This window comes from Daphnia pulex, chromosome 10 (assembly GCF_021134715.1).
Source record: "Daphnia pulex isolate KAP4 chromosome 10, ASM2113471v1".
NCBI classification, from domain to species: Eukaryota; Metazoa; Arthropoda; class Branchiopoda; order Diplostraca; family Daphniidae; genus Daphnia; species Daphnia pulex.
This window is the reverse complement of record NC_060026.1, coordinates 15,111,420-15,135,135: the sequence shown is the minus strand read 5'-3', so window position 1 is coordinate 15,135,135 and position 23,716 is coordinate 15,111,420. Positions and strand designations below refer to the sequence as shown.

General features: G+C 41.8%; 6 protein-coding genes and 4 non-coding genes across 14 annotated transcripts; 3 read left to right on the top strand and 7 right to left on the bottom strand.

Annotated features, from left to right (window-relative positions):
* The first annotated feature begins 2,207 nt into the window (after positions 1-2,207).
* Positions 2,208-3,423, top strand: LOC124205463. Its single transcript, XM_046602904.1, has 4 exons — positions 2,208-2,292; positions 2,370-2,567; positions 2,631-2,992; positions 3,058-3,423. Exons 2-4 carry the CDS (start codon positions 2,370-2,372, stop codon positions 3,338-3,340), a joined length of 843 nt encoding a protein of 280 aa, XP_046458860.1. The 5' UTR covers positions 2,208-2,292; the 3' UTR covers positions 3,341-3,423.
* Positions 3,424-3,659: 236 nt separating this feature from the next.
* Positions 3,660-4,907, bottom strand: LOC124205464. Of its 2 annotated transcripts, none has more exons than XM_046602906.1 (3): positions 4,721-4,907; positions 4,286-4,647; positions 3,660-4,222 (listed from the first exon to the last, which is right to left on the bottom strand). In XM_046602906.1, the coding sequence occupies exons 2-3, from the start codon at positions 4,634-4,636 to the stop codon at positions 3,956-3,958; spliced, it is 618 nt and encodes a 205-aa protein (XP_046458862.1). In that variant the 5' UTR covers positions 4,637-4,647; positions 4,721-4,907; the 3' UTR covers positions 3,660-3,955. The 2 variants fall into 2 exon arrangements, with proteins under 2 accessions (XP_046458862.1, XP_046458861.1); XM_046602905.1 differs by having other exon boundaries at positions 4,286-4,661; positions 4,721-4,880.
* Positions 4,908-5,851: 944 nt separating this feature from the next.
* On the top strand, positions 5,852-7,176 carry LOC124205466 (protein max-like). 2 transcript variants are annotated; one of them, XM_046602907.1, is made up of 6 exons: positions 5,852-6,025; positions 6,114-6,226; positions 6,314-6,364; positions 6,436-6,543; positions 6,588-6,729; positions 6,787-7,176. In XM_046602907.1, exons 2-6 carry the CDS (start codon positions 6,164-6,166, stop codon positions 6,936-6,938), a joined length of 516 nt encoding a protein of 171 aa, XP_046458863.1. In that variant the 5' UTR covers positions 5,852-6,025; positions 6,114-6,163; the 3' UTR covers positions 6,939-7,176. The 2 variants fall into 2 exon arrangements, with proteins under 2 accessions (XP_046458863.1, XP_046458864.1); XM_046602908.1 differs by having other exon boundaries at positions 5,865-6,025; positions 6,606-6,729.
* Positions 7,177-7,190: 14 nt separating this feature from the next.
* Positions 7,191-20,052, bottom strand: LOC124205461 (lysosomal-trafficking regulator-like). Of its 3 annotated transcripts, XM_046602902.1 has the most exons (18): positions 18,576-18,979; positions 18,423-18,496; positions 18,216-18,340; positions 18,078-18,145; positions 17,430-17,589; positions 16,744-17,359; positions 14,402-16,677; positions 13,424-14,342; positions 12,720-13,354; positions 12,259-12,654; positions 11,467-12,199; positions 10,665-11,397; positions 9,450-10,602; positions 9,199-9,387; positions 8,964-9,132; positions 7,940-8,893; positions 7,632-7,881; positions 7,191-7,570 (listed from the first exon to the last, which is right to left on the bottom strand). In XM_046602902.1, exons 3-18 carry the CDS (start codon positions 18,282-18,284, stop codon positions 7,369-7,371), a joined length of 9,522 nt encoding a protein of 3,173 aa, XP_046458858.1. In that variant the 5' UTR covers positions 18,285-18,340; positions 18,423-18,496; positions 18,576-18,979; the 3' UTR covers positions 7,191-7,368. The 3 variants fall into 3 exon arrangements, with proteins under 3 accessions (XP_046458858.1, XP_046458857.1, XP_046458856.1); XM_046602901.1 differs by lacking the exons at positions 18,423-18,496; positions 18,576-18,979 and adding an exon at positions 19,791-20,052; XM_046602900.1 differs by having other exon boundaries at positions 18,423-18,979.
* Positions 18,908-18,979, bottom strand: Trnae-cuc. The gene has a single exon. It is a non-coding gene; the product is annotated as a tRNA-Glu (tRNA).
* Positions 19,110-19,181, bottom strand: Trnae-cuc. Its single transcript has one exon. It is a non-coding gene; the product is annotated as a tRNA-Glu (tRNA).
* Trnae-cuc lies at positions 19,298-19,369 on the bottom strand. Its single transcript has one exon. It is a non-coding gene; the product is annotated as a tRNA-Glu (tRNA).
* Trnae-cuc lies at positions 19,493-19,564 on the bottom strand. Its single transcript has one exon. It is a non-coding gene; the product is annotated as a tRNA-Glu (tRNA).
* Positions 20,053-20,130: 78 nt separating the features above from the next.
* On the top strand, positions 20,131-21,366 carry LOC124205467. The gene is made up of 3 exons (XM_046602909.1): positions 20,131-20,624; positions 20,695-20,893; positions 20,955-21,366. Exons 1-3 carry the CDS (start codon positions 20,292-20,294, stop codon positions 21,143-21,145), a joined length of 723 nt encoding a protein of 240 aa, XP_046458865.1. The 5' UTR covers positions 20,131-20,291; the 3' UTR covers positions 21,146-21,366.
* LOC124205462 lies at positions 21,176-23,643 on the bottom strand. The gene is made up of 6 exons (XM_046602903.1): positions 23,228-23,643; positions 23,038-23,169; positions 22,820-22,974; positions 22,373-22,478; positions 21,940-22,293; positions 21,176-21,881 (listed from the first exon to the last, which is right to left on the bottom strand). The coding sequence occupies exons 1-6, from the start codon at positions 23,433-23,435 to the stop codon at positions 21,487-21,489; spliced, it is 1,350 nt and encodes a 449-aa protein (XP_046458859.1). The 5' UTR covers positions 23,436-23,643; the 3' UTR covers positions 21,176-21,486.
* Between the last annotated feature and the right edge of the window lie 73 nt (positions 23,644-23,716).

The window sequence follows — 23,716 nt, the reverse complement described above, 5'->3', positions numbered from 1 at the left end:
AAACGGGATGCTGTTTATCTAAATAAAAAATGTCAACAATGAGTTACGAGAAATATTTACAGAAACAAATAACAACAAGGAAGAAATGGAAATAAGACAGTTTTGAAAACCAGGGGTCTACCTTAATTGTTAATAGTCAGGAGAATGAAAAGTTCTCATGTACTATACTGCATTTATGCAAGTCATGCATCATCTGGGCATCATCATGCAGGGCTCACATCCAGGTTGATAAAAGTAACGAAAATTATTACCTCGACAATGATACTGTGAATGTTGCTGATGACAGGCAACAGGAGGTCATCAGTCTGACTGACGAGGAGTCGAGGAGGCAACTGACTGGAGGTCCAGCACAAGCAATACTTTGCTGTTATGATGGCTGGCTCAGGTGGGCTCAGGCGGTCAGGCCTCAAATCTGCAACGATGAAAAGGTTTCATACAGTGAAAACAAACTGCCATGCATTAACAAGAGGATACATAATATGCAAGCACACAGACAAAGAAACAATTTCTACAACTCTTCTATGATTTAAGCTTCCATGGTCATCCCATTTTCATTTTGAGTATTTACCAGCCAAGTAGCATGGAGTAGAGAGCATGGAAAGCTAAGCTGCGACAAAGTTAACACGATCAAATTTTTCTGCAATTTTATTTTCGTGCATCCACGTTCAAAAAGCGATCGTTCCTTTACCTTTTCGAAGCTTGTACGAAAGCGACAGCAGACGACACTAATATTCTAATTAGCAATACTTAAGATATCGATTAAAATTTATTAAAAATCGACCCTCCCCCCTATAAATATTGCTTTTCCCCGAGGTTCAAATTTCCTTATTTGAATAAAATAGAAAAATAGAACACTTGTTGGTAATGTTAAAAATGCGTAAGTTAAGCGCTACTCAGTATGTTGATTGTTGAAGGAAAGCGTCAATAGGATGTGTTCAAGTTCATTGCCAAGGTGAGCGGACTGAAGGGCAAAAAAGGAGAGGGGTTCTAGAACAGCAGGTAAATAAAATGGCCATAAAAACATAGCAAATTTCTTGTTGATCGGCTTATTAGTTATGACCTCAAATAAAAGAAGCGCAATCCCCTTGTTGGTGAAACATCTCCTTTCGTCATTACGAAACGTAGTTAAATAATACTTTAGTCTTATTATTACCGGGTATTTGTTGGGCGGCGTAATAAAAACGACCAACACCAAAAGTCGTTGAAGACTGCCTGAAAAGTTGGCCATTTTATATACCCGACTCAATTTTAACAAGAAACTAAAATTCAAATTTTAACCATTTTGTTTTTCCCGCGGTTCTCACAGAGCGAGAACCATAATATCCAGCGGCAATAAAATACTTGTTGCGTTCATTCAAGCCTCGTACACGCAACCATAAACTAGTTAAACACCAGCGCGTCTAAAGAATAAAAAACATTCTTCTTCTCGATCCCAAGAAAAATGTAAGTTCATTAACTTGATCACCTGATTTTTTTACGAAAAGTTTTTTTTTTAAACAGAGATAACCTTTCCCATCATCAATAAAAGATGGCAGCAACTAAACTACCAGACCTAAGGCCTTTACCTTTTCATCATGAATTCATACTCTCTAGAATTAATAACAAACAATTGTTCTCGTTGTTCTCTGTCTTAAAATAAAATAATCGGCGCCGGTCATTTACCGTACCCAAGGTAACCCTCACGGTATTGTGGTCCTTATGGTAGGTCTTAGAATTTAATATTACAGAATATTTCTTTTTTTAATTACGGTTCCCATGACGAAGGTATTTGAAAAATATCCGCGCGCAAAAACACGCATGTAAGTAGAGCGATAAACAAGGAATGGGTGTTGTACCTAGCGGAGCATGCGTTATTGTGTGTGTTTTTTTCCGTGGACATATTTAGCTCTTTAATTATCGCACTGGCTTCCTAGTACAATTCAAAAGGCGGGAATTCCCCTTTTATAAGATGCTCCGAAATACTCGTGTGACGTACAAACTCGAGTGAATCACGCAGAGCGCACCGGATTCATATACCCCGTTGATGTTTATTTTAAAACATTTTGTTTTGAAAAGCTTCGCTCTTCCTTATGACATCCATCAGAGAGCCGACAACAAAAATAAATTGGGCGACATTAAACGACTGATGGGCTGTGAGGCGTACTGCCATTTACCATAAATAACAAAAATGGCAAGGACTTCAACAGTCAACGCGGAACCATATAAAAGCTTATTTCTCGGCCTGTTTCTGAAACAAATCCTTCACTTGCACCTAGACCGACTTGTCAAACAGTTCTTCTACCAAAAACTAAGGTATGTAAACATTTTCATTTATTTCCGAAACTTTTTTGTAGTTCAATTAACATTCTATTCTTTTCTATATTTTACAGATGAAGGTAGCTTTGATTTTCCTGTCGGTGATGGTGGCCATCACCCATCAACAATTTCAGCGTCAACGGCTTTGGCGGAATTATTACCCGTCATATCCTTCCGTCAATAAGTACCAACGAATTTACCAAAATCTTCTGGACGACATCCAGCCGGAATACTACCAATTCCGACCTACCAGACCCATCACCTACTCAAAGGTATAGAGCATGACATAATACTACAAATAACATACGTGTTTACACGTGGAATATTCCTTGCAGGATGACGAATTTAACCCGGATTCGGTGCCAGCGGAATATCAAGATTACAGTGAGGAAGACGAGTATCCGGATGTCCATTCAAGGGTCAAAGTATACAACCCACGACTTCCCTTCTTTCCTAAAAGACAACAACAAGATCAGCAGCAGCAGCGATTTTTGATCAGTTACGTCAACAATCTCATGACGAAAACTCTCACCCTGACGTCATCTTTGACTCTCACCTCCATCCAGTCTTGCATTGCCGCAGCTAAATTTGTAGATGCGGCTGCGAAGAAAACGCAGTGTCGCCGGAAGAGAGCTCTCCTGGATTCCAATAATGCGGAAGACACGCAGTTCGCCATTGTCCCAACAGAAACACAAAAGTAAACGTACAAATTATTCATTGAAAGATATCATTTTTTAAATGACTGAATTGTAATAATTTTAGAGTGATGCCAACGGATCTTCCGTCGCTGGATGTGATCCGAGAAAGTCGTCGGGCCGACCAATCGCTTCATGAGGACATCATCACGTCGTCTAAAGACGTCAGAGATATTTCAGAACCAGCGTCGTGGATGAGAAACTTGCCAGTGCAGCCTCGATTTATTAATTCATTCGCATCTACAACAGTTACCACTTACTCATTCAAAACGGAAACTGTCACTAAAACAGTCGTCATCGGTGCCGATGCTCAGATTCTCTGTCTCCCAACCGGCTGGATTATTTGCTAAATTCCATTATTGGATATGATAAACCTATTATGTTTTTACTTTAAACCTTTTTGTCTCCAACTTTTAATTTCTGTGGTATTTTTAATTCGGTTTATTATTTGGTGTTTAGTTTTTTTAGTTTTTAGACTTTGGTCAATTTAAATATACACATCAGTACGTACAGCAGCAACTAACAATTACGTAGCAAATTTATAAAAACAATTATCATGGGAAAAGTCCAGTATTACAGGTAATCATACACAACATTAAGTTTCCCATCTTTTCATGTGTTAATGATTGCCGGAAAGCCAAAATGAGAATAACAAACTTATAATAGTAAACATCTCGAAATGGGTTTATTTGTGCAACGAGAAACGGAAATGACATAATAAACATAAAAATGAAATGATTTCATCCTTTTAAAAAGACGCCACCAAGTATATGCACCCTCACAAATAGTGTACTGTATAATATATATACACTTAAGGACAACCAGATGCTGAAAGACCTTCCAGAAAAACATGTAACATGCACGTTGAGTAAGTTTTTCCCGTGTTAGTTCCACCTATATAAGTCACAATACTGCTAATAGTCTTTACTCATACCTTTCATTCAAGCGCGTTATGATTGGAAATATTAGTTTAATTCGACATCTTCGTCGTTATTAACATTCGAAGGTGTTGCCTGATTGGTTTTAGCTTGCGCCGGCAACTGTTGAGGGCTATGGCCGCAGGCAATCATAGCGTCTTCATAAGACGGAGGTGGCGAATCGTCTGTTTCACCCAATTTGGGCGAAGAAGAATGGACATTACCACTGCCCAGCACATCTCCTTCAATGTGATACAATCCATTGGCTTCCCTCCAAGTCTCCCTGCTCCTCCGGCGAGCCGTTCGCTGTTGATTCTGTAAAAATGGCGAATATTTCATAATGAAATTCCCCAAGAAATAGTGTAATAACTGGTTTACCTTTCTACAACACCGTAAACGACTGATGACGAGGAAAAGTAAAAGATAAAAGACGGCCAGGATTAAAACACCTCCTAATATGATGACGTGATAGGGAATCCTGGCGGATGGCCCGTGTAGTACGGGGTAATTGGCCGTGTCGTACGTGACATATTCCGGCGTGGTGGTGCTGAGTGCCTGCGTCAAACGCGGTCTCGGCCGCAAAAGTCGTTTGCTCCATTCTTTACTGAGCTTTCCTGCATCGGGCCCGTAAAACCAGTTGATTACTTCTTTGATAACCTGAGAGTGAGTCGGCTTTTTGTTATGGGAATTCTCCAACAAACCAGCACTGTAATCCTCTTCAGCAGACATTTCTTCAATTTCTGTTCCGAACGGTGTAAGATAAAGGAAATTTTGTTTTAAATACAAGTCTGTAATTGAATGAAATGTTCATACCAAAATGACGCGGTTCAATCCACTTTTGAATTCCTGTTATCCGTGAACAAAAAGAAGTTGATGGAAAGGTTAAAACAGCACATCCAACTTGCACGACGCCAACTCAACACTAAACAAGGAATGGCATCAAATGTGAAGACAACGCGACTGACCATCAAGGCTTTGCTGCTGCTGCTGGTTATACACGATTCTTCTAGTTTTTCCAATGAATATCATCTCATGGACATCTCAAGTCTCATCCGACACACCCCATTCGCAACCTTCAAACTTTCCGGTTTTTTTTTCCCATTTGGAAGAAGGTACGACGTGAGGAGGAATCGCACTATAACGAGTATCCCATTTTATAAATTTTTTCCTACAATGACCTTAACACAAGAGATTCTGGTTCTCCTTTTGGCGCAACAATCGCCTCGGGATTCTAATCATGGAATAAGATATACGTGGTCTAGCGCTCAAAGGTTTTTTGGGTCTGAATTTTTTCCTATTCATATGGACTCTCTTCTCCGTGATGGGTGTACACTCGGCATGCACGTGTGTGACGACAACCTTCAGTCAAGAGAAGCCAAGACAATCAAATATAAGTTATAAGGTTTTAGTTGTTTTAGCGTGTTAGGTTGAATATTGGGCATCATTTATCATTTTGGGATTTTTTAAAAAACGCTAATGTAATGTGGAGGTCACTATACTTCTTTGGGCGTGTTATTGGCGAGACATTTTAAAACTATGTTTGCCCGCACCCAAAATCAGCGTATCGCAGTTAGTGGAATGTGGAAACAGTCAAGTGGATGACCTCCTCGGTTCACTACTCGCTCGACATTGAAGCGTTTCTCGCGTGTGGTTCTTCTAACGCAGGTATATTCTTGCGCACCTTTTATATGTGACCACACCTTGATTGGAGAAGAGATTTTGCATTCCATAATTTTCAACTTTGTCATCAAACATGTGTTTGAAGCACAATAGTTTATTATTTGCCGCATTTACTCTGAGTGATCCTCCGCCAATCAAATAAAAATGTCAGAATCCGTCAAATTTTTATAATAAGGACTAAGGAGTTTTTTGTTTTAATTTTGTAAAGAATTATAAATATCCTTGTCGTAATGTCGTCCTTGTTGCCGGGCGAAATTAGCAAGTTGGCAACAATTTTGCTGTTGGAATGAATTGCGCTCATTTGGCAACATCGCAAGTGCACCTCAACAACTCGATGCGCTGTTCACTTGCTGTTTAGTCTCGTGAATACAACACTTTGCCCACACTCGTGACGTGTTTACACAAAGAGAAATCGACTATCAGGCTTTAAGCAAATTGGTATAGCAGTTTCTTATCTCGATCACCTTGAACGTAACTATTGCGTTGGAAGTGTTTTGGCCCTAATCTGCAAATTTTGATCCCTTAGCTTGAAGTCTTCTTGTTGGTAACCCTAGTTTGTCTGGCTTGATTACGACCATGTCCTATGCCGTTTCCCCATCGATGAGCGATGATGAACGAGATATAGATATCGAAAGTGATGTAAGTTGTTGAACAAGATGGTTTAGCTGCATTGACCTCTTTTAAAACATTCACTTACTAAAACTTACTTTCTATCATCTGCTGTAGGAGGAGGATGGAGGTGGCTATTCACGAGGCTCTGGACAGTATTCTCAGCAAGTAAGATATTATTTGTGTGTTTTACCTGGCACAGAGCTCTTTATCAACACTTTGTGTGCTTGGATGAACAGGTTGACAAAAGAGCACACCATAATGCCTTGGAACGGAAAAGGAGAGATCACATCAAGGATAGCTTCAGTGGACTTCGAGATTCAGTTCCCTCGTTACAGGGAGAAAAAGTAAAACATAAGTGTCGAGCAAATCTCACTTAATAAAATTGTAGGATGGCTCTCGGTTTCAGGCGAGCCGTGCTCAAATACTGAAGAAGGCAGCTGATTATATACAATTCATGAGACGGAAAAATGCAGCCCACCAGCAGGATATTGATGATCTCAAAAGGCAAAATGAAGTCCTTCAAACTCAAAGTATGTTTACTTTTTTTGTTTTGCATCAGTACAACATTTAACCTTTTCTTTGTTAAGTTCGCTCCCTGGAGAAAGCCAAAATGCTTAATGTAGGTGACATGCATACCCAAGCTGAGGCTGGAAAGTATCAGGAAGATTCTGAAGGTTCTGATAGGGAAAACAGTACCAAAGGGAAACGGTCCAACAAAAAGATGAAAACATCTGTCTAGCTAAATTATTGAGATCTGCTTCATATTGACTGTTTGTGTGTCTCTGTACCTTCTGCGACCTAGGAAATCGCAATTTTGTGTCATGAGTCCTGATTCATTCGACTCTCTTTTCGTACTTTTCCACCTCACCCTCTCCCTGCTCTGATTCATTCGCTGTGCAAATAAGCTGAGAGTGATTTGGATACATCCTTGTTATGTGCTTAGTTCGAGCCAATAAAGACAAAATTTCGTTTAAAAATGAAGTTTCATCACTTTCTTGCGAATAGATTACCGTAATTATATTCAGATTTGCATGTGTAACATTATAAAGCTAAATTTATAAAAATTTTCAAGAGATTCTATCCTTTTTTGAATTTCCTGTGATTAAAATCATGAAAATCTCCTCTTTAATCGCGTTTACATATCATATCTACGGGTTTGAAAAGTATCATCATTGCAAAGTTAAATTGATAAAGGGTGGGAAGCGAGGCGATTTTTTGTGGTTATGTGGACTATCCCAAGCTAGCAGAGAACCATCGTTTCTAGCGGCTAGTAAATGCTGTGAAGTGCTCGAATATGTCAAACTGACTATCGACAAGGAGGAGTCAGTGATGATATCTCGTACGACATTTAGGGTCCAAGTATCCCACAATCTGTAGTGAGAAAACAATTAACAAGTAGGAACAAAAACAAACTTATTAGTTGATGAATTACCTAATGCGACCATTGGATAGCCCGGCAGCTACCACATTGATAGAAATTCCCTCGGGAGCAGATGAGAAACACAACGAAGTAATGAGAGGATTCGTCGTTGTCATGCCGATCAAATGCCCATTGACTGACCTCAATTCCAGCCGAGACTGCTGATCGTCCAGATTGACAGCGCATGCAATATCAGCTGTATTACGACTGACGGCCAATTGAGAAACTGGTAGTATTATATCTTTCCGGTCATTTGATAGACCTATAGGCAATTTAAAAAAATTTTAATGTTGGGTCGATGGATGTTGAAGTTGAATTACCTGGAGTGAGCTGACGGATAAAATTCAAAGAATGAAGATCCCAGAGGATAATTGATCCATCACTTCCACTGGAGACAGCGAGGCTGAACGACGAACACAAGACGAGCTGTTGAAGGGGTCCAACGTGACCAGAGAGAACTGTCGGCGGTCCAGTCAACTCAAAATGAGGTTTCAGTGGGTCAAACAGAAAAGGATAGACCCGCATGATTCCAGATCGATAGGCAACCCAGATCCTGTTGTAATCCGGTAAAGTTGAGCATAAAATCACGCTATCGTGCGCTTCCGATTGAAAGAGAGGTTTCACAGGTTCATCCTTCCGGATTTTGATTCTTACAATTCCGTCCGATTGACCCCAAGAGATCAATGCCACCCCTAGAATCCCTGTCGGTCGGCCAAGGAACGAATCCTTGTCGTACGAATGGGACAGAATGGCGGTGGTGAAAGGGCCCAGAGCGTAAGTATCTCCAGTTCGCAACGGGAGGAAGGAATGGACTGGAATAGCAAAAGATTCTTTATGTTTCAATACAGGAGCCTGACAGGACGGCGAGCCCACATAACAGCCCCATTGGAGGTGTTCGACAGACGGCAAGAGATTGCGACTCCGGCGAATGGATTTAGCGTTAAGGGGCTGGACGCTCATAGGATGTGGCTGGCGGAAGAGTTGGCGAGGCACTTGACCGTATGATCGAATCATAGTGAGTTTCGCATTCCGTTCAATCGGATCGTCATTGACTCCTTCTGTAGTATCAAATCCGGCGTAAGTGGACGGATGGAAAACGTTAATGGACTCTATCGCAGATGGTCCAGTCTGTTTGAAGCCAAAGATCAAATCGATCCAATGATGGAGATGGTCTCGGACCCAGCTGGACTCTAAAGCCTGTCGATGGATTTGAATGAAAAGGCGTGGCTTCCCCAGACTCCAAGGTGGAAGCTGAACATCGTCAACAGGATCACCTAAAAGAATGGAGATAAAAATATTTTAACGAAATTTTGTATAAGAAATTATGAGAATAAAATTCCTAACCAGATTGTTGCATTCCGAAATCGAAACCGAGAGCGTTGACTAGAAATTCGGGTAAATAAAAAAATTCTGGGATCAACTCTTTGACGTCAGTTGTTGAATCGGAACTGGCCAAACGCCAAGATGTTCCGACTGAATGAAACGACCGGTCAGGCACATCAAAGTTTCTGTCCTGTGAAACACAAACAAATATTATTAAGTTTACAGTTTATTCATTAATAGAAATAATAAAACAAACCTGATATTCCATCAATAGCTTGGTGAAAGGCGGCAGCCGGACGAGAAAATGAAGGACTATACCCGGGTTGGAATACAGAGACCCATAATGAAATGGTCCAAAATTCGGCCCTGAACCTTCCGGTCTATTTTCAAAGTCCCTTTTGAGGTAGTTGTAGTTTTCAATATAATGTTGATCACGACTCTCATTCTGTTTAAGTGCGGAAAACAATTTAGTCAAACTCAAGATAATTATTTTGTAAAATTCAATACCTGGACGGCCATGGGTTTTTTAAAGTTTCGATAAACATGGGGATCATCCAGATCCAATACCGGTGACTCGTAGTCAGCCAGAACGAATGGGAAAATCGGGTACTGCATCAAATCATTGTAAGATCGTCCAGCAAATTTGTTAAGAAAGACCAGATACTCAAAATTGGTGATTTGGCTTTCCCGCCACAATTGCGTCACTTCGGCTAGACTCTCAGAAGGAATCAGTTTGAGGCACAGCTCATTCAGCTCGCGGTGGGTGCAGTTGCGTTCCTCAAAGCTGTTGAACACCAAAAATTGCGTACTACTATCGCATAGGAAGAGTTCCAAGGCTCGCTCTTGAAGCTGAAAACGACGCGTCAATATCTCTCTGACATCGTCGTACTTGATACAGGAAAATGATTTCTCAGACTCTGGAGACAAGAAAGTCATCCACTTTCCAGTAAAAATAAGTTCGCCCATTATTTCCTCGGTCGTCGTGACGAGCCAACAGTTGATGGTCCGTAGGATTTTCTCGTCTTCATGGACGATGGCGTCGTCAATCGATTTGATTGTGGACATTCGCAAGATAGATTCTAACGGTTGAGGTAGTCTTTCTGGTTGTAGCAGACAACGGGAACGCTCTAAAAGATATTTGGCATCGACGTTCAGAGCGGATCGTTTTAAACGGAGGTGCATTCGTTGATATCCTTCGGTCGGATCTAGCTGCCATCCGCGAAGGTACGAACTTGCTAAATGCCAAGCTGCTCTCTGGTGGGTCATTTGATCGACCAACTCGGTCCAGCCTCCGGCAGCTAATACTTTGGAACCATGATCACACCGCAAACGGCTCAGGAAAATGCGGCGAATGTTGTTTTGCGACTCAACCGCCATCGTTGTCCACTTGGCTGCAAGATCTGACGTCATCCGGACCACCGGATCAAACCGCGAAAGAATGCGGGTTTGAGTTTCTTCTTGCATTCTCCACCAACTAGTGCGGTCCAGTTCAAACTGCTCCCTTAACAGGGCTGGATCCAGTATCTGGCATCGTCGACGCTGGTACGACGGTACCAAACAACGACTGATGCAATGAATTCTAATCAATGTGCTGTGTTCAACGTTGTCGGCAAACTTTCGCGAGTGCAGAAAATGACAGAGGTATGTGTCCAAAGTGAACCTAAACAAATAACCATTAATAAGTAATCCATATTCGTTAAAAATGTAGTTAAAAATACTAACGGGAAATCGGATTCGTCCGGTGGAATCAGTTTGAAGATTTCTTCGTGGTGAGGATCGTCGTAGAGTGTTTTGATTACAAACTGGAGCATAGTCGGAAGCTGGATGGGGCTTGATAAGAAGAGAACCAATCGATTCAGTTGAGTCTTTATCGTCTGTCGACTGTTCCAGAAGAGGGTGCGAACGAGATCGTTCGAATCCGGTGCGTAGTAGTGTGACCAATCTGTTAAGGCATCGTTAGATAGGTGGCGGAAGCCGTTGGATTTCGGCCGCTCCAGGATAGATGATACACCCCGCACCAAAGTTACCAGCAAGTCTTGACTGAAGGCTATTTCTACAGAGGAAGTGTTTTGCTCCACATTGAGCGTAATGTGGTCAACTGCTTTGGCTAGAGTAAATTTAAATCTTTCTAGGATTTCCGATTGACTTGGTGGCTTATCCAATTTCATTTTGCGGTTGAGTGGGACCGGAAGCACAATATTCAGAACCTTGTCAGAAACGTGCTGAAAATGAGATGTCCCAGGTTGAAAGGCAAAGAGCTGGTGCTGCTGCCTGCCGATTTTGTGGAATTCCACTCGATGCTGGATCGCCTGGATGGCTTGTTTCAGGACGACGCAACAGCTTTCATGCAGCATTCGAACGCAGCGTGATTTGAATCCGCAACGACCACTTTCTACTCGTTCCATGTAGTGAAACAACTGTATCATATCCTGGAACACTGACCATGGAGCAATCCCTAATAAAACAAAGCAAACAAAAGTTTAAAGTTGGGTTATATCTTTGATGAGTAAGGCGATATAGTTACCAGAAGCACCAACAGTCCGGGTGGCGATGAGTATAAGTATCCTGTGTATGGCTTCCAAGAGTATTTCATCTTCGCGCTGTTCTAGAATATCGCCCGGGTGGTTTTTTGTGGCGTGTGCCAAGGCGACTATGGACTTGCCCATGGTCTCGACTAGACCAAGGTCTAATAGGAACTTTAGAATTTGATTGGACCTAGTAGCTAGGGTTCGAATCAGTGTGGCCAGCTGATGAAAGAGAGCTGGATCGAGAGCAGCGTTTGGCAGCAAGCTCAACAGAAGGACGGTTGACTGTAGTTGAAGGGGTGTCGGATTCTCTGGCCAGATGGCGAATGGATCTAAAACTTGTTCAAGAATGACGTCGACGCCAACGCAAAGTCCCACACAGGCTTCTACCACTGGGGTTGTGGCCGCATAGGGTTGCAATTGGTTGGCCAAAAGAAGCAGTCCCAGCTGCTTAATGAAATTCTGCTCTTCTTCTTCACTTCGGTTGAGAATCGCTTGCAATAGCCGGATGGCTCCGGCTCGCATTTTATCGCGTTTGTGTCGCGCCAACACCACCAAAGTATCCGGTCGAATGATGCTGTTGGCGACTTGCTTGACCATGGAATCAGGTAGAACGCGGATGCAAGCAAGCAAGACTCGCAGGAGGTGAAGACTTAGAGTAGTATCCGCTTCAGCTCTGGTGCAAGTACTCAAATTGCTGGAACTGCTTACATCCGGTAGGCCCGCGACATTCTAATTAAAAAAATTGACTTGGAAAATTCACTCAAAGGTTTAGAATTGTTGATGGTTACCTGATTATTAGAGATGTTTTCTTCAACTTTTTCATTTCCGTCCGACCATTTTACAATGACATCACGAAGGGCTGAACCAAGTTGATTTGCATTCATAGGCTGCGGAATGGAAGATTCCGGGGCGAAAGTTTCGTATCCTTCTGGTAATTTCCAGTTTCTCGATTGGAAAACATTGAAACTAGGATCTCTAGCGGTGAGCAGGAAATAGTAGGAAAAACCTGCCGAGTTAGTAGGGCAATAAGTCTGTTCGGCTGGGTGAAGCAAGAGCAAGTAATCGACGACGACCATCAAGTTATTGAGAGTCGGGGGAGATCCAATTAATCCTTCTACCAAATCAGCCGTCACGATGGCTTGATGTTCTGTCAAAGGAATGCAGTCTTCATAGAGAGAAGACTCCTGTAAATCAATTAGAATTAAACACATAAATATTTCTGATAATCATTCAAACGAAATTAACTTACTCTAGCCAAATGGAGTACAAGTTCCAATATTCCAGCTCGTTCCATTTGTTTGACGTTGAAATCTCGGTAGCGATGATTGTCACGCAAAAGATGTTGGAGGGTATGCAACACCACGTCGAGCGTATTTCCTTCGGTGGTATCGCGGTACCTCTGCCAGTTCTTCCAGCATTGAACGGTGAAGGAGAGAAGATGAGGATCAACTATAATGGCATCGCAATGATGACTAGGATTTTTGGTGACCACTGGACTAGAACAGCTGAGATTCAAAAGGACGGCCGCAAAGTCTTTTCCCGGCCGACATCTATCAGCTTCAAAAACATGCTGGAGCATCCAGTAACCGCGTTTGGCTGCAAACAGCTGGGCCTCCTGGGCGTCCGAGCGTAGCCAATACAACAAAATCTCCAACGCTTGAGCCTGGTAATCTGTCTTTGATTCGATGGCATAACCCAAAAGAAAGAGCAAAACTGGGTAGCCTCCAAGTTGCTTCATTGCAGCGTGAATGCCCATGTGATACTGGGCCGTTAAAGGTGCGGCCACTGCAACCGAAAGGGCGATCGGAGGTTGTTGACTGCTACGAGGATCGCTTGAAATGGCGTTAAAGACACACCCACTTGGCATAATTGAACCAAAGATTCCTTATTTAAAAAAGAAAATAAATCTTATTAATATGTGGTGAAATCAACCCTTTAATTAATCTTTCATACCTGCGGTTGGTGATATTATGTAGGGATAAATAAACACAGATTCAGGCTTGTGAGCCGAATACGTCATTAACAGATTAGACTGTAAAGTATCCATTAACTTTTCCCATTCTAAAAGTCGGTCCCATTCTTGCAGATGGTCAACTAATTTCGAGTGAAGGAAACGAGGAAAGTTGGGTCTTGTTATGCCATCTTGACAGGTAGCGAGAAACATGCCGCCGTTCGGACCCAGGGCCATCAACAGAAGAGCTAATTCGGCCGAAAGTAGCTCGCCTTTGTAGAGGGTAGCATTTCCAAGTTGCCACGATGGAGTCAATATCTTTTTGGCTTTTGACACGGCAGCGATTCCGAGTAACAGGAACGAATGAGAGTTGCCTATCCGTTTCATCGGACTGAGTGGCACTTTCAGATCTAGACTGGCCGATTGGTATCCGTTTAAAAACACTTGAATGTGAACCACTCGGTGGTAGCCGTTTGCGGAAGACCTTTGGCGACAGCTAACGGCCAAATGATTCCACCTGCCAGAAGGGATTTTCAAATCCAAAGTTTGTGTGGCCAGCGCCTGGCTTTGAGAGTGGGTGGACTGGCTAAGACGGACAAGTAGCGTGTTGTCTGCGGCAGGATCAGCCCAAAATTCAACAAGGAAGCTCCTGGTGCCCATTGAGAAAAGATGTAAATCACGCCCACAAGTCGGGTCCTCCCACGGAAAACTTGCAGTGCAATCTTGAAGGTCCGGCCTCCATTCCGGATTGGAAAATCTCGGACTCTTCCGACGAGGGGCTTCCGACAATAGAAGCCATGTTGAAAGTGATAACCCGTCCGTTTGCATGTTCCAATTATTATCCGTCAAAATAGGTAGGAATATTGCAGCGCATTTCCAGGCTGATCCGATCCCTTTGCTTTCATGTAGACGTCCAAGTTCCTAACCAATAATGAAAATTTAAATACAAATAATAATTAAAAAACAAAAATTTTTGTTACCATCGCATGTTTCGTCAAAGTGAAAATTTCTGAGCGGATATCGTTCAGTTGAACGAAAGATTCGATAGAACCGCTACTTAGGTGCAGGGAATTTTCTTCGTCATCGTCGATCACTTTTCGGCTGGGAAAACTTAAAGTGTGAGTAGGTCTGTAGCCATCTGTCTGGATCAGGTTCAGGAACACGGGAAGGAGATCTTTCCAAGGTGGATTGTCTTCTTTCAACATATCGACCAGCAGTTGCAATTCACCGGGCGTAATTCTTTGGCTGCCAAGGCAACTGATCATCCATACGACTTGTTGGCGGATACCAGACGAGTCGGAACAGATCAGGATCGGTTTCAATTCTTTCAGTAGAATCGTCAATAACCCCTGATTACTCAGAACGATGGCTGTGGGCGGATGCGAGCAAATGGATGCCATTCGCTTGAAGGCAGTCAGAAAATCCTGGAACAGCAAAACTCTTTCCTCATTATCCGTGGTTTTCGATTGCCAGTTTGAAAAATTGAGCAACAATTGCGGGAAAATAGTCGGAAAGAAAAGATAATTCGATCTTTGGTTCGGAGCAGAAGGTTCCAACGTAACGGGTTCCTCATCCGCTTCGTAACCGTCCGACTGAGTTCCGTTTCTCGACGAAATCGATTCTCTAGAATGGATGGGGTTCTCGGGATTGATCCAGCGCTCTAAAGTAGAGCAGCGCAGCAGCAATTCGTAGACGTTTGACAGGTTCCGTTGCGGAGCAAAATGTTCCAAGATACTTTTCAATCGATGTTCAGCATTGGAAGAAGCAGAGAGCAGAGATAAGGCGAGGAAGAGTTCCAGAAGATCAGCGTACAACGTCCAATGCGGCGCAAGGGGATTGGACAAGTATCGGCAGAGAGCGGGAAGAATGAGTTCGATCCATTTGACAAAAGAATGATTACTAAACCACGAAGAGAAGGCTCGGTTGTGAACAAACAGCCGGGCAGTCGTTTCCCATAAGGCGGACGCGGTTTTGAGATTTCCAGGTAAATGATCAAACGTCTTCAAATGATTCACCCAGACGGAATCAAATAATCCAACAGTGTCGGTCGCTTCCTTGAGTTCGGGGATTTCAATATCCCAATTGTCGGTCGACGGTGCTTGACTTTCTAAGCTGCGCAAGATGTAGGACATGTGGTGCACCAGCAAGTGTTCCAAAATCGCCAGTGCCGTAGCCTCGCCCATCCCAGTTAGTTTGATGTCGACGTTTTCAATGAGATCAACTTCATCGTTGGACTGGCACTGGATGCCAATCATCGACTGGAGGACTCGGGCGACGTTCCAGGACCATTCGGGTGATCGGCATAAATCCAGCAGCAGTTCTAATCCGTTGGAACTGAGAAACAATTCGCATATACTCCTTTGGCGGACTAGATTGGCCGTCATTTGCCAGCAGGCTTCAGTGATCTGTCCGGCTATTGAGGAGCGATCGGATGGGCTGGCAGTTCCAAAAGAAGTCGGCAGAGTCAGGATCGGATAAAATACGCGGGCGAATATTTCTGATTTGACTTGAGTCGTTCCAACTTCAATCAATTGATGGATATGCTTCACCATGGACAGCGTGAAAGGTTGGTCCATGCGTGTCAAAACATAATCAGTGTAGAAATCGAACGAACGCCAAGGATCGGGTAGGACCATGTTCCAGCAGGACTTGCTGAGAGATTCAGTAGAGGCGTAGACACCCATTCGACGACACCGTTCCAGTTCTTGGCCGCCATTGTAGCGGCAAAAGTGACACTGGTAATCGATCATGGAAACGGGAGCGGATGCGAAACCTGTGCTGCGGAAAATCACCTCCAGCACATTGAGGAATTCAGGCGACTCTAGTACTCGTTCAAACAAGACCTGGTAGATAATATCCGGTGGAAGGCAACAGCATGGATGTCCTCCAGAATTGATGGCGGTGAGGACCAGTTTCTGGACATTTTCATTCGACGTTTGATACACTTGCAGGAGAATGTAGAAAAGGGAAGAGATGGAGCACGATTCTCGACCAAGTTGATCAGGATCGATCAGTGCCTGTCCAAATACGTGGTGATGATGGAAAGGTGTTTTAGAATTTCGACCGGAAACGTTGCCGATGATGGTTCCAATCAGTGGGATCCATGAAATATCTCGAGATTCCGATTTTGTTAGACTGACAATCAATTGCATGCAAGATTGGCTATGGAAGTTATTGAGCCACTGGTGAAACTGAACGTCGTCTTCGATAGGATGAACAGAAGCTAGAAAACGTATGAGGCCCTCAACCACGTCAGCTGGATAATAAAACAGCACATTAAGAACAGACTTGAAAGAAATAAAAACAAAATGAAATAACTTACCAGCAAAACTGGGTTGACTTGCGGCTGCTATTTCAGTCAACTGATGGATAACTTCTTCGCCCTGCAATGGTCTACGGTGCTGAACAATGGAGACCATACAACGGAGAATCAAACGAAACAGCCTCCTCTGCTCTTCGCAATGCATCCCGGGTTGTAAACGATGCAAGGCAAAAGTCATGACTCGGTGATCTAAGCAGCGAGATGATTTCAGGCGACATTCTCCGTGATGTCCGACCAGTTGTTCCAAAAGTGACAGCGCCAAGTGGTTGAACGATTTCGCGGATAAACACGGGAGCTCTTTCTTGTCAACCCATTCGCCTTCCTCATCTACATCGTCGTCGTCTGGGTGGCAGCAACGGTCCGACAACTCAATCTTGACCACTCCGTCGACGGAATCCCTGGAACTGGTGATTTTGATGTCATCCAACCGACCAGAACGCCTGGAATATTTTTGTCGTGGCTTTTTCACGTTCTTGAGGTCAGCACGAGTGACGACTGTGCTAAGATCTGTCATTGGCCAAAGAGCCAGAGATTGACTAGAAGGTGGCTCATTTTCTGATTGGATTCCGTACAGATTAATCAAAAGATCTGCCAAATCGGCAACTCCTACTAAACTCTATGGGCGATAAAGGTCGTATGAACAAACACGTGACGTAAAAATACGCAAATTGGATGAAATGAAATACCCTTAAATTGGAGGAGGATAAGGCGTGCAAGAGAAGCCATCCTCTGCCTCGTAGGCAGTAGGTTAATTTCTCCTTTTCTCCACCCAGCACTGAGTTGCTAATCCGGCTGATGTCATACAACAGCTGTTCAATCAAAATGCTGGACATGCCACGGAAAAATCTATTAAAGACCGTTAGTATTAATACATATTCTTTTGTCAAATCAATTCTCGCGAGAGATCAAAGCCAAAAGAACAGAAATATCTGCAAAGTGCGATAAGCCTTGCCCACAGGCTACATTATCTTTTTCTCCACGGACACCCAGTGATGGACGGTCTGTGTGACAGATTTTTAGCAGCCTGCTATGAATATATCTAGGTTCTGCGGAAATCCTGACTATGGGGCATAGTGGCACATTAGAATTATTTAAAGAAAAAAGGGGAACAAACAGACGAGTCACGTGACTCAATTGGATTGGTCCGTATCGTTAGCTCAGGTGTACAACTGCCAGTTGAGTCACGTTACAGAACGGCAACTGATCCGGTTGCTCACCCGATTCGTTTGATGAAGAAGCCTCATCGATGATTTTTACAACAAAGAAGCCAGACAGGAAGTTGTTTGAAAATAAAAATAAAAGAGAAAAGTCTTTTCTTTTCAATTTTTACTCACTGAGGAAAGCGGAATTCTTGGTGTTTCAGCGCCAGATATAAGAATACATCGAGCCATTGGCAGCGTTTCTGTATGACGCACAAAAGATAATCAAAGGTATCAGTTTTGTTTTATTAATAAAGCTCATGTATCACTTACGGGGCAGCACAGCTCGTGCTTGGCGAAATTATTCCAGGCGACGTACAATCGTTTGTCCATTTCTTTCATCGGCAGAAGTTTGTGACAGCTACAGCACAAAGTAATTTGGCATCGATCTTGAAATTCTTTGAAAATGAAACAGAAAATTTGACAAGGTCAAGCAGGTCATAACACTTATCACTACACGGCCAAGTTCATTTTTCCTACATAGATGTTGATATCTTTCTTAGAATCGATTACCACACGTGTGTCAGTGGGAAATCTCGATGTAATTTGCGTTTCTAATCAAATTAAGTCGACCAAATATGCAAGCAATAAACTAACGAGATACACCAGAACACAACAATTTTTCAGACGAACTTTTGGGCGGCCAAAAAACAACTGTATTGTTGAGGAAGACACAAAACATTTGCATCTACATTGTCCGGCTGTATGTTGATGACTACTGTGTCCCGAAGTGGCGCGCACTGAACTGTAGACGAAAAAGTTTTGAAATGACCGAGATGCACTCTAACGCCCAACAAACAAACTACATACCCTATGAATTAGATTGCGCAGGTAGGATGTAAGGGAGGAGCTTAGCTTATCAAATAATAGATAAAAATTTCAAAATACGAGGAAAAAAAGGGAACGGGGAAATATACTGCTGTCACAATCAATTTTTGAGGTTTCTGATTGAAAATAAAAAAAGATTCCCATACCGGGAATTGAACCCGGGCCTCCCGGGTGAGAGCCGGGTATCCTAACCACTAGACAATATGGGATGTGACATGTCCTGCGCTAGACTAGACCAAATACTTTGAGAGTAGTTCTATTTCTATAAATACTGAAATGAAGCTGGGGGGGGGGGGGGGGTAAGTGTTGAAGTAAAGGATGGATTAGAAATAAAATGATTTCCCATACCGGGAATTGAACCCGGGCCTCCCGGGTGAGAGCCGGGTATCCTAACCACTAGACAATATGGGATATATCTGGTTGTGTCTAAGACTAAATTACTTCAGAAGAATATTCCAATACAGAAATATAATACAAGTTTTGCGAAGAAATAGTAAAAAGATATGAACGATTCAGAAATAAAAGGTTTCCCATACCGGGAATTGAACCCGGGCCTCCCGGGTGAGAGCCGGGTATCCTAACCACTAGACAATATGGGATGTGACGATCCGTGCGCTAGACTAGATAAAATAGTTTGAGAGAGAGTATTCTATTTCTATAAATACTGAAACGAAGCCGGGGGGCAATGTTAAAAGAAATGGATGGATTGGAAATAAAATGGATTCCCATACCGGGAATTGAACCCGGGCCTCCCGGGTGAGAGCCGGGTATCCTAACCACTAGACAATATGGGATGTGTTTGACATCCCAATTGCTATGGTCCAATCTATAAAACTAAATCTTTGATAGCTTATTTAAGAACTGGGTAACTTTTAAATACTTTGTGAATGTCCTGACCCCTTAAAAGTGTAAGTCACTTTCTTACTCTACAGCATATTTGGGATTTTGTAAATAATGTACACTCATATTTAGGAATACTATTTAAATGTTAACACACACTAGCTAATTTGTGTACACTACCTGTGACATGAGAAAATCGGTGAAAGTCGGTAGTGTAGCTGTGTAAGGCAAGCCAAAGACGAATTCTTTGGTTTAACAAAAGTAAAATCACATTCCATTGTCATCGCAGAAAACACCACATCACGATCACACGCACCAATTTAGTTACTTAATTAGTTACACAGTAAATTTGAATTCATATTTAACGGCTACACAGCAAAATAAAACTAATGCGAACAGTGCAAAAAACCACTTCAAAGTGCGTCTCAAATGTCAAAATCAAAACATAAACACGCGACAGTCCGCGCCATCTGCTTCTACAAATGACAAGCCACATAGGTGGCGCTAACCTCAAAATAGGTGGCGCTAACCTCACAGCTTTTCAAAACATTTTCAACAGTGCAGAAGGTCGATTTACTTTTCAGTCACTTGTATTTTGTCAAATTATTTAGATAAATACGAATTTAACAAGTGTATAGTGGTAGATATTTGCGGGATGTTAGTTTTGTGTTAGTTTTCAATATGTTTGAATTCTTGAGTCTTATTTTCCTTATATCTGTGGTTTCTTGCGTTGGTGGAGCGAGTATTAGTCAAGCTGTCCCTTCTTTCTCGAACGAGCAACACATTGATAAGCCTCACACGATTTCAGACTTGGTTTCAAGTGCATGGAAAGACTTTCATTCGAGTATGAATAAGACATGGCAAAGGGTAAAATTGATGGCCGGAATGCCAGAAACAAATGGGACTATTCAAGACAGCATGGGCCAGGACTCACCACAGGTTACTACTGAAACAACAACTGCCCATCCAGAAGTACAAGTCTATTCAGCTGAATTCACCAACAACAAAACAACAGTAAATTAGGTTTTACCCTTTCTAATAAATGCACTGATAATAAAGAACCTTACATTGGCTATTGCTGCAGAATGACTCTTTTCTAACCAACACAGAAGTGACTACTGATGAAACCAAGAGCAACAATGATGAGTGTGAAGAGCAAAGTTGTTTGACTTGGAGAGTTTTGAAAATTCTAGGCACTGCTGTTGGTGTTGGCTTTATTGTCAGCATTTTTTCCCCAGTTTTGTTTTACTTCATAATATTAAACATTGGATACCTATGCTATGGTAAATATCACTCATTTATAATGTATACATTGAGGATTAGTAATTAATTTTTTTTTTCAAGGAATCACATTTCTGGCTTTGGCACTTTCATGTAAAGCTGATAAAGGAATCCAGATTGGTCAAAAACTTTTAACAGCATGTCAAGAAATAGGTGGCTCCTCTTTACAAAATATGTTTTCTCCCTTTCCCATTTTTCTTTCTTGGCTGGGATCTGCCAGCATTATTGGATGGCTTGTTTGGCCTTATTTCTGAAGAGGGGCTTTAAAAAATTATTGTGTACAATTTTATCAAGATAAGTTTATTTATACCCACAACCTGCATTCTTTATTATTTCCATTTAGACAGATCTGTGATTCTGTGTTGTAATCCCACAAATTTCATTTATTCATTGTCATTCACTCGTTTCCGTGAAATGCCTTGTTTTAAGCGGCAAATAAAGCAATTAAGGGAAACCATGCTAGAACAAACATAAATACTTGAAACGCAAAACATTATGTAACATTGAGAAAACTGGATGGGCTAACGTGAGATCAACGAAACAGGGGTTGATGATATTTACATAAACAAGCGGGAAATAACGTGTCACAAACATTTTACGAAGATTGACCATTCACCGATACACAAGACCATAAATTACGGGTATTCTCTTCCAATTGTGCTCTGAGGCTACTTATTTTTTCTTTGGCTAATTCAAGTTCTCGCTTTAAAGAATTCACGTCGCTGCTACGAGCCTCCAAAACGAGTGATTTCTGTTCTAATTCTGATCTCAAGATTGCAACTTGGGCGCAAGTTGGACATTGAGCTTCATCGGGAAGAATAAAGTCACACGTGCTGTCAGTCCTACAAGCGGACGAGGGTAATTCCTTTCGGTGGATGGCTACTTCGTAGACAGAATCGCAGCTTTCGGTATCTGATAGTTCCAATGTGTTTTGCATAGGAGATTCGGCCTGAAATAGCACGACAGATGATTCCGAAAGATTTTCAGCAACTAGAAACATACAATTAATTAATTCGTATCTAAATTTTAATGCTTTTATTGTTACTACCATTTGAATGAAGTGTTTGGCAATAGTCGTGATCCATGTAGATGTGATGCCGCTTTTCTTGTACTGTGGGTTTTGCGCAATAGTCATGGTCATTTGTCGTACTATTTGAGACGAAAAGGGAGTATTCTTCGTGAACAGGACACGTGACCTGTTGAAGGGGTGAAGCTAGATTTTCGACTGGCAATATAACCATCGGTCGACGGTTACTTTCTCCATTCTGCTGTGAAATCCTTGTGCCCATTCCACCATTTTGACATGCAACCCTTTTCACAGGCAGTGTTGGTGTAGGGTCATTAAAGTTTAGCAATCGAGCCACATTGGAATTTTCAGTTTCTCCAAGTTTGATCGCCTTTCCTAGATTCAAAATAAATCAATTGACACAATTAGAAGGAATATCTAGATTAACTACTTCAGCCAATTAAAGAATAATTACCATAGCAAACTTGCGATGAGTTTTTAACAGGTTGTTTATGCATCCAAAAGACATCAAGCTGATTCTCATTCACAATTTCAATCTTTTCCGCTGGTTTTAATACACCCTGTTCAGAAAATAATTTGGTTAATTTTCATGCCATTGTGAACTATGCTCCTTGTAGGAAAAACATAACGTGGACTTGCTAAAAAGATCATAACACGAGCATACAGCTATAACGCGATTTAGTGACTTTTCCCTCATCATCGTTATTTTTTAAAAAAGAAAATATAAGCAAAGGCAACATTGTTGACTATTGAAGAAAAAAATTTAAAATAATTATAAGATGTAGTGTCTAAAATTAATAAAATACATACTACAAGACACATTTTCGTGTTGGTAGCGTTAGTAGCGACCCATTCAAAAAGGAACGAAACATGTTTAGACTATATGTAATCATATACTTACAGGCATTTGGTTGTTAATCTCCTTTCTTGCAACTTCTTTTGAAGAGAGACTATTTTGAACCAAAGAAGCAATTTTGCTGGAACCTGAGACAGATGAGGGTTGCAAATCAACTTGAGTGATGCTGTTTCCCTTTATCAAAAAATCCATTTTCTTGGCTAAAACCAACAAATAAATGCTCACTGTAATCAAAGCATCTGCAAATTTTCATGAGAACATGCCTTTCATAGATTGGAATTTCTTTCTTCTATTGTAACGATCAAGTGCAGATTTGGAGACCAAATTTTTAGAGCCAATGTTTTGTGTTGGGGCCCAGTCGGGGTTAGACTCCTCTATATAATATGATGGTTTTCCTAGAAGATGAAGGAACAAGGTAAACAAAGAGAAAACATTACACTAACATTATCATACCTGAAATAAAATGAGCGTCACACACTCCACCATTTGGCATTTCTTCATCAGATATGTTCAGGCGTTTCAACCATAGCACTCGCCTTCTAGATGTGATGTCTTCATCATATTTTCTAACTCTGGGGATACTGTAAATCTTTACTGGATTGTCTTTATCAGTTGTTGATTTTCTGCTACAGCCTTGGACAACACAACGCCCGCGCCCCATGCTGGTTACCAAAAATATAAATCGTTATGGCTTGATACCAATTAAGATGAACTCATAATCTTGTTCACTATAAAGTAAACATTTTAATGTTCTATGCCATTGTAATATCTGGGTAAAAAAAAATTAATTTTAATTAGTTTTAGCAGGTTTTAGGTAGAGACAGAGACAGTGACAGACGAATACTTTCAACAGGGAGCAGACGAAAAGATAGACGACACCACAACATACAGGAAACAGCTGACATGCTGGTTCCGTATTAATGCGGATTTTTTTTTTCAAAT

Coding starts and splice junctions, on each gene's coding strand:
- LOC124205463 (XM_046602904.1), top strand. CDS start 2,370: ATGAAGGTAGCTTTGATTTTCCTGTCGGTGATGGTGGCCATCACCCAT. Junction 2,568..2,630: donor GACCCATCACCTACTCAAAG/GTATAGAGCATG, acceptor TATTCCTTGCAG/GATGACGAATTTAACCCGGA. Junction 2,993..3,057: donor GTCCCAACAGAAACACAAAA/GTAAACGTACAA, acceptor TAATAATTTTAG/AGTGATGCCAACGGATCTTC.
- LOC124205464 (XM_046602906.1), bottom strand. CDS start 4,636: ATGTCTGCTGAAGAGGATTACAGTGCTGGTTTGTTGGAGAATTCCCAT. Junction 4,223..4,285: donor GTTTACGGTGTTGTAGAAAG/GTAAACCAGTTA, acceptor CCATTTTTACAG/AATCAACAGCGAACGGCTCG.
- LOC124205466 (XM_046602907.1), top strand. CDS start 6,164: ATGTCCTATGCCGTTTCCCCATCGATGAGCGATGATGAACGAGATATA. Junction 6,365..6,435: donor CTGGACAGTATTCTCAGCAA/GTAAGATATTAT, acceptor TTGGATGAACAG/GTTGACAAAAGAGCACACCA. Junction 6,730..6,786: donor TGAAGTCCTTCAAACTCAAA/GTATGTTTACTT, acceptor TTCTTTGTTAAG/TTCGCTCCCTGGAGAAAGCC.
- LOC124205461 (XM_046602901.1), bottom strand. CDS start 18,284: ATGAAAGAAATGGACAAACGATTGTACGTCGCCTGGAATAATTTCGCC. Junction 9,388..9,449: donor AAAAACCCATGGCCGTCCAG/GTATTGAATTTT, acceptor GCACTTAAACAG/AATGAGAGTCGTGATCAACA. Junction 9,133..9,198: donor AGCTATTGATGGAATATCAG/GTTTGTTTTATT, acceptor TGTGTTTCACAG/GACAGAAACTTTGATGTGCC.
- LOC124205467 (XM_046602909.1), top strand. CDS start 20,292: ATGTTTGAATTCTTGAGTCTTATTTTCCTTATATCTGTGGTTTCTTGC. Junction 20,625..20,694: donor TCACCAACAACAAAACAACA/GTAAATTAGGTT, acceptor CTATTGCTGCAG/AATGACTCTTTTCTAACCAA. Junction 20,894..20,954: donor CATTGGATACCTATGCTATG/GTAAATATCACT, acceptor TTTTTTTTCAAG/GAATCACATTTCTGGCTTTG.
- LOC124205462 (XM_046602903.1), bottom strand. CDS start 23,435: ATGGGGCGCGGGCGTTGTGTTGTCCAAGGCTGTAGCAGAAAATCAACA. Junction 23,170..23,227: donor TGACGCTCATTTTATTTCAG/GTATGATAATGT, acceptor TTCATCTTCTAG/GAAAACCATCATATTATATA. Junction 22,479..22,819: donor AGATTAACAACCAAATGCCT/GTAAGTATATGA, acceptor TTTTCTGAACAG/GGTGTATTAAAACCAGCGGA.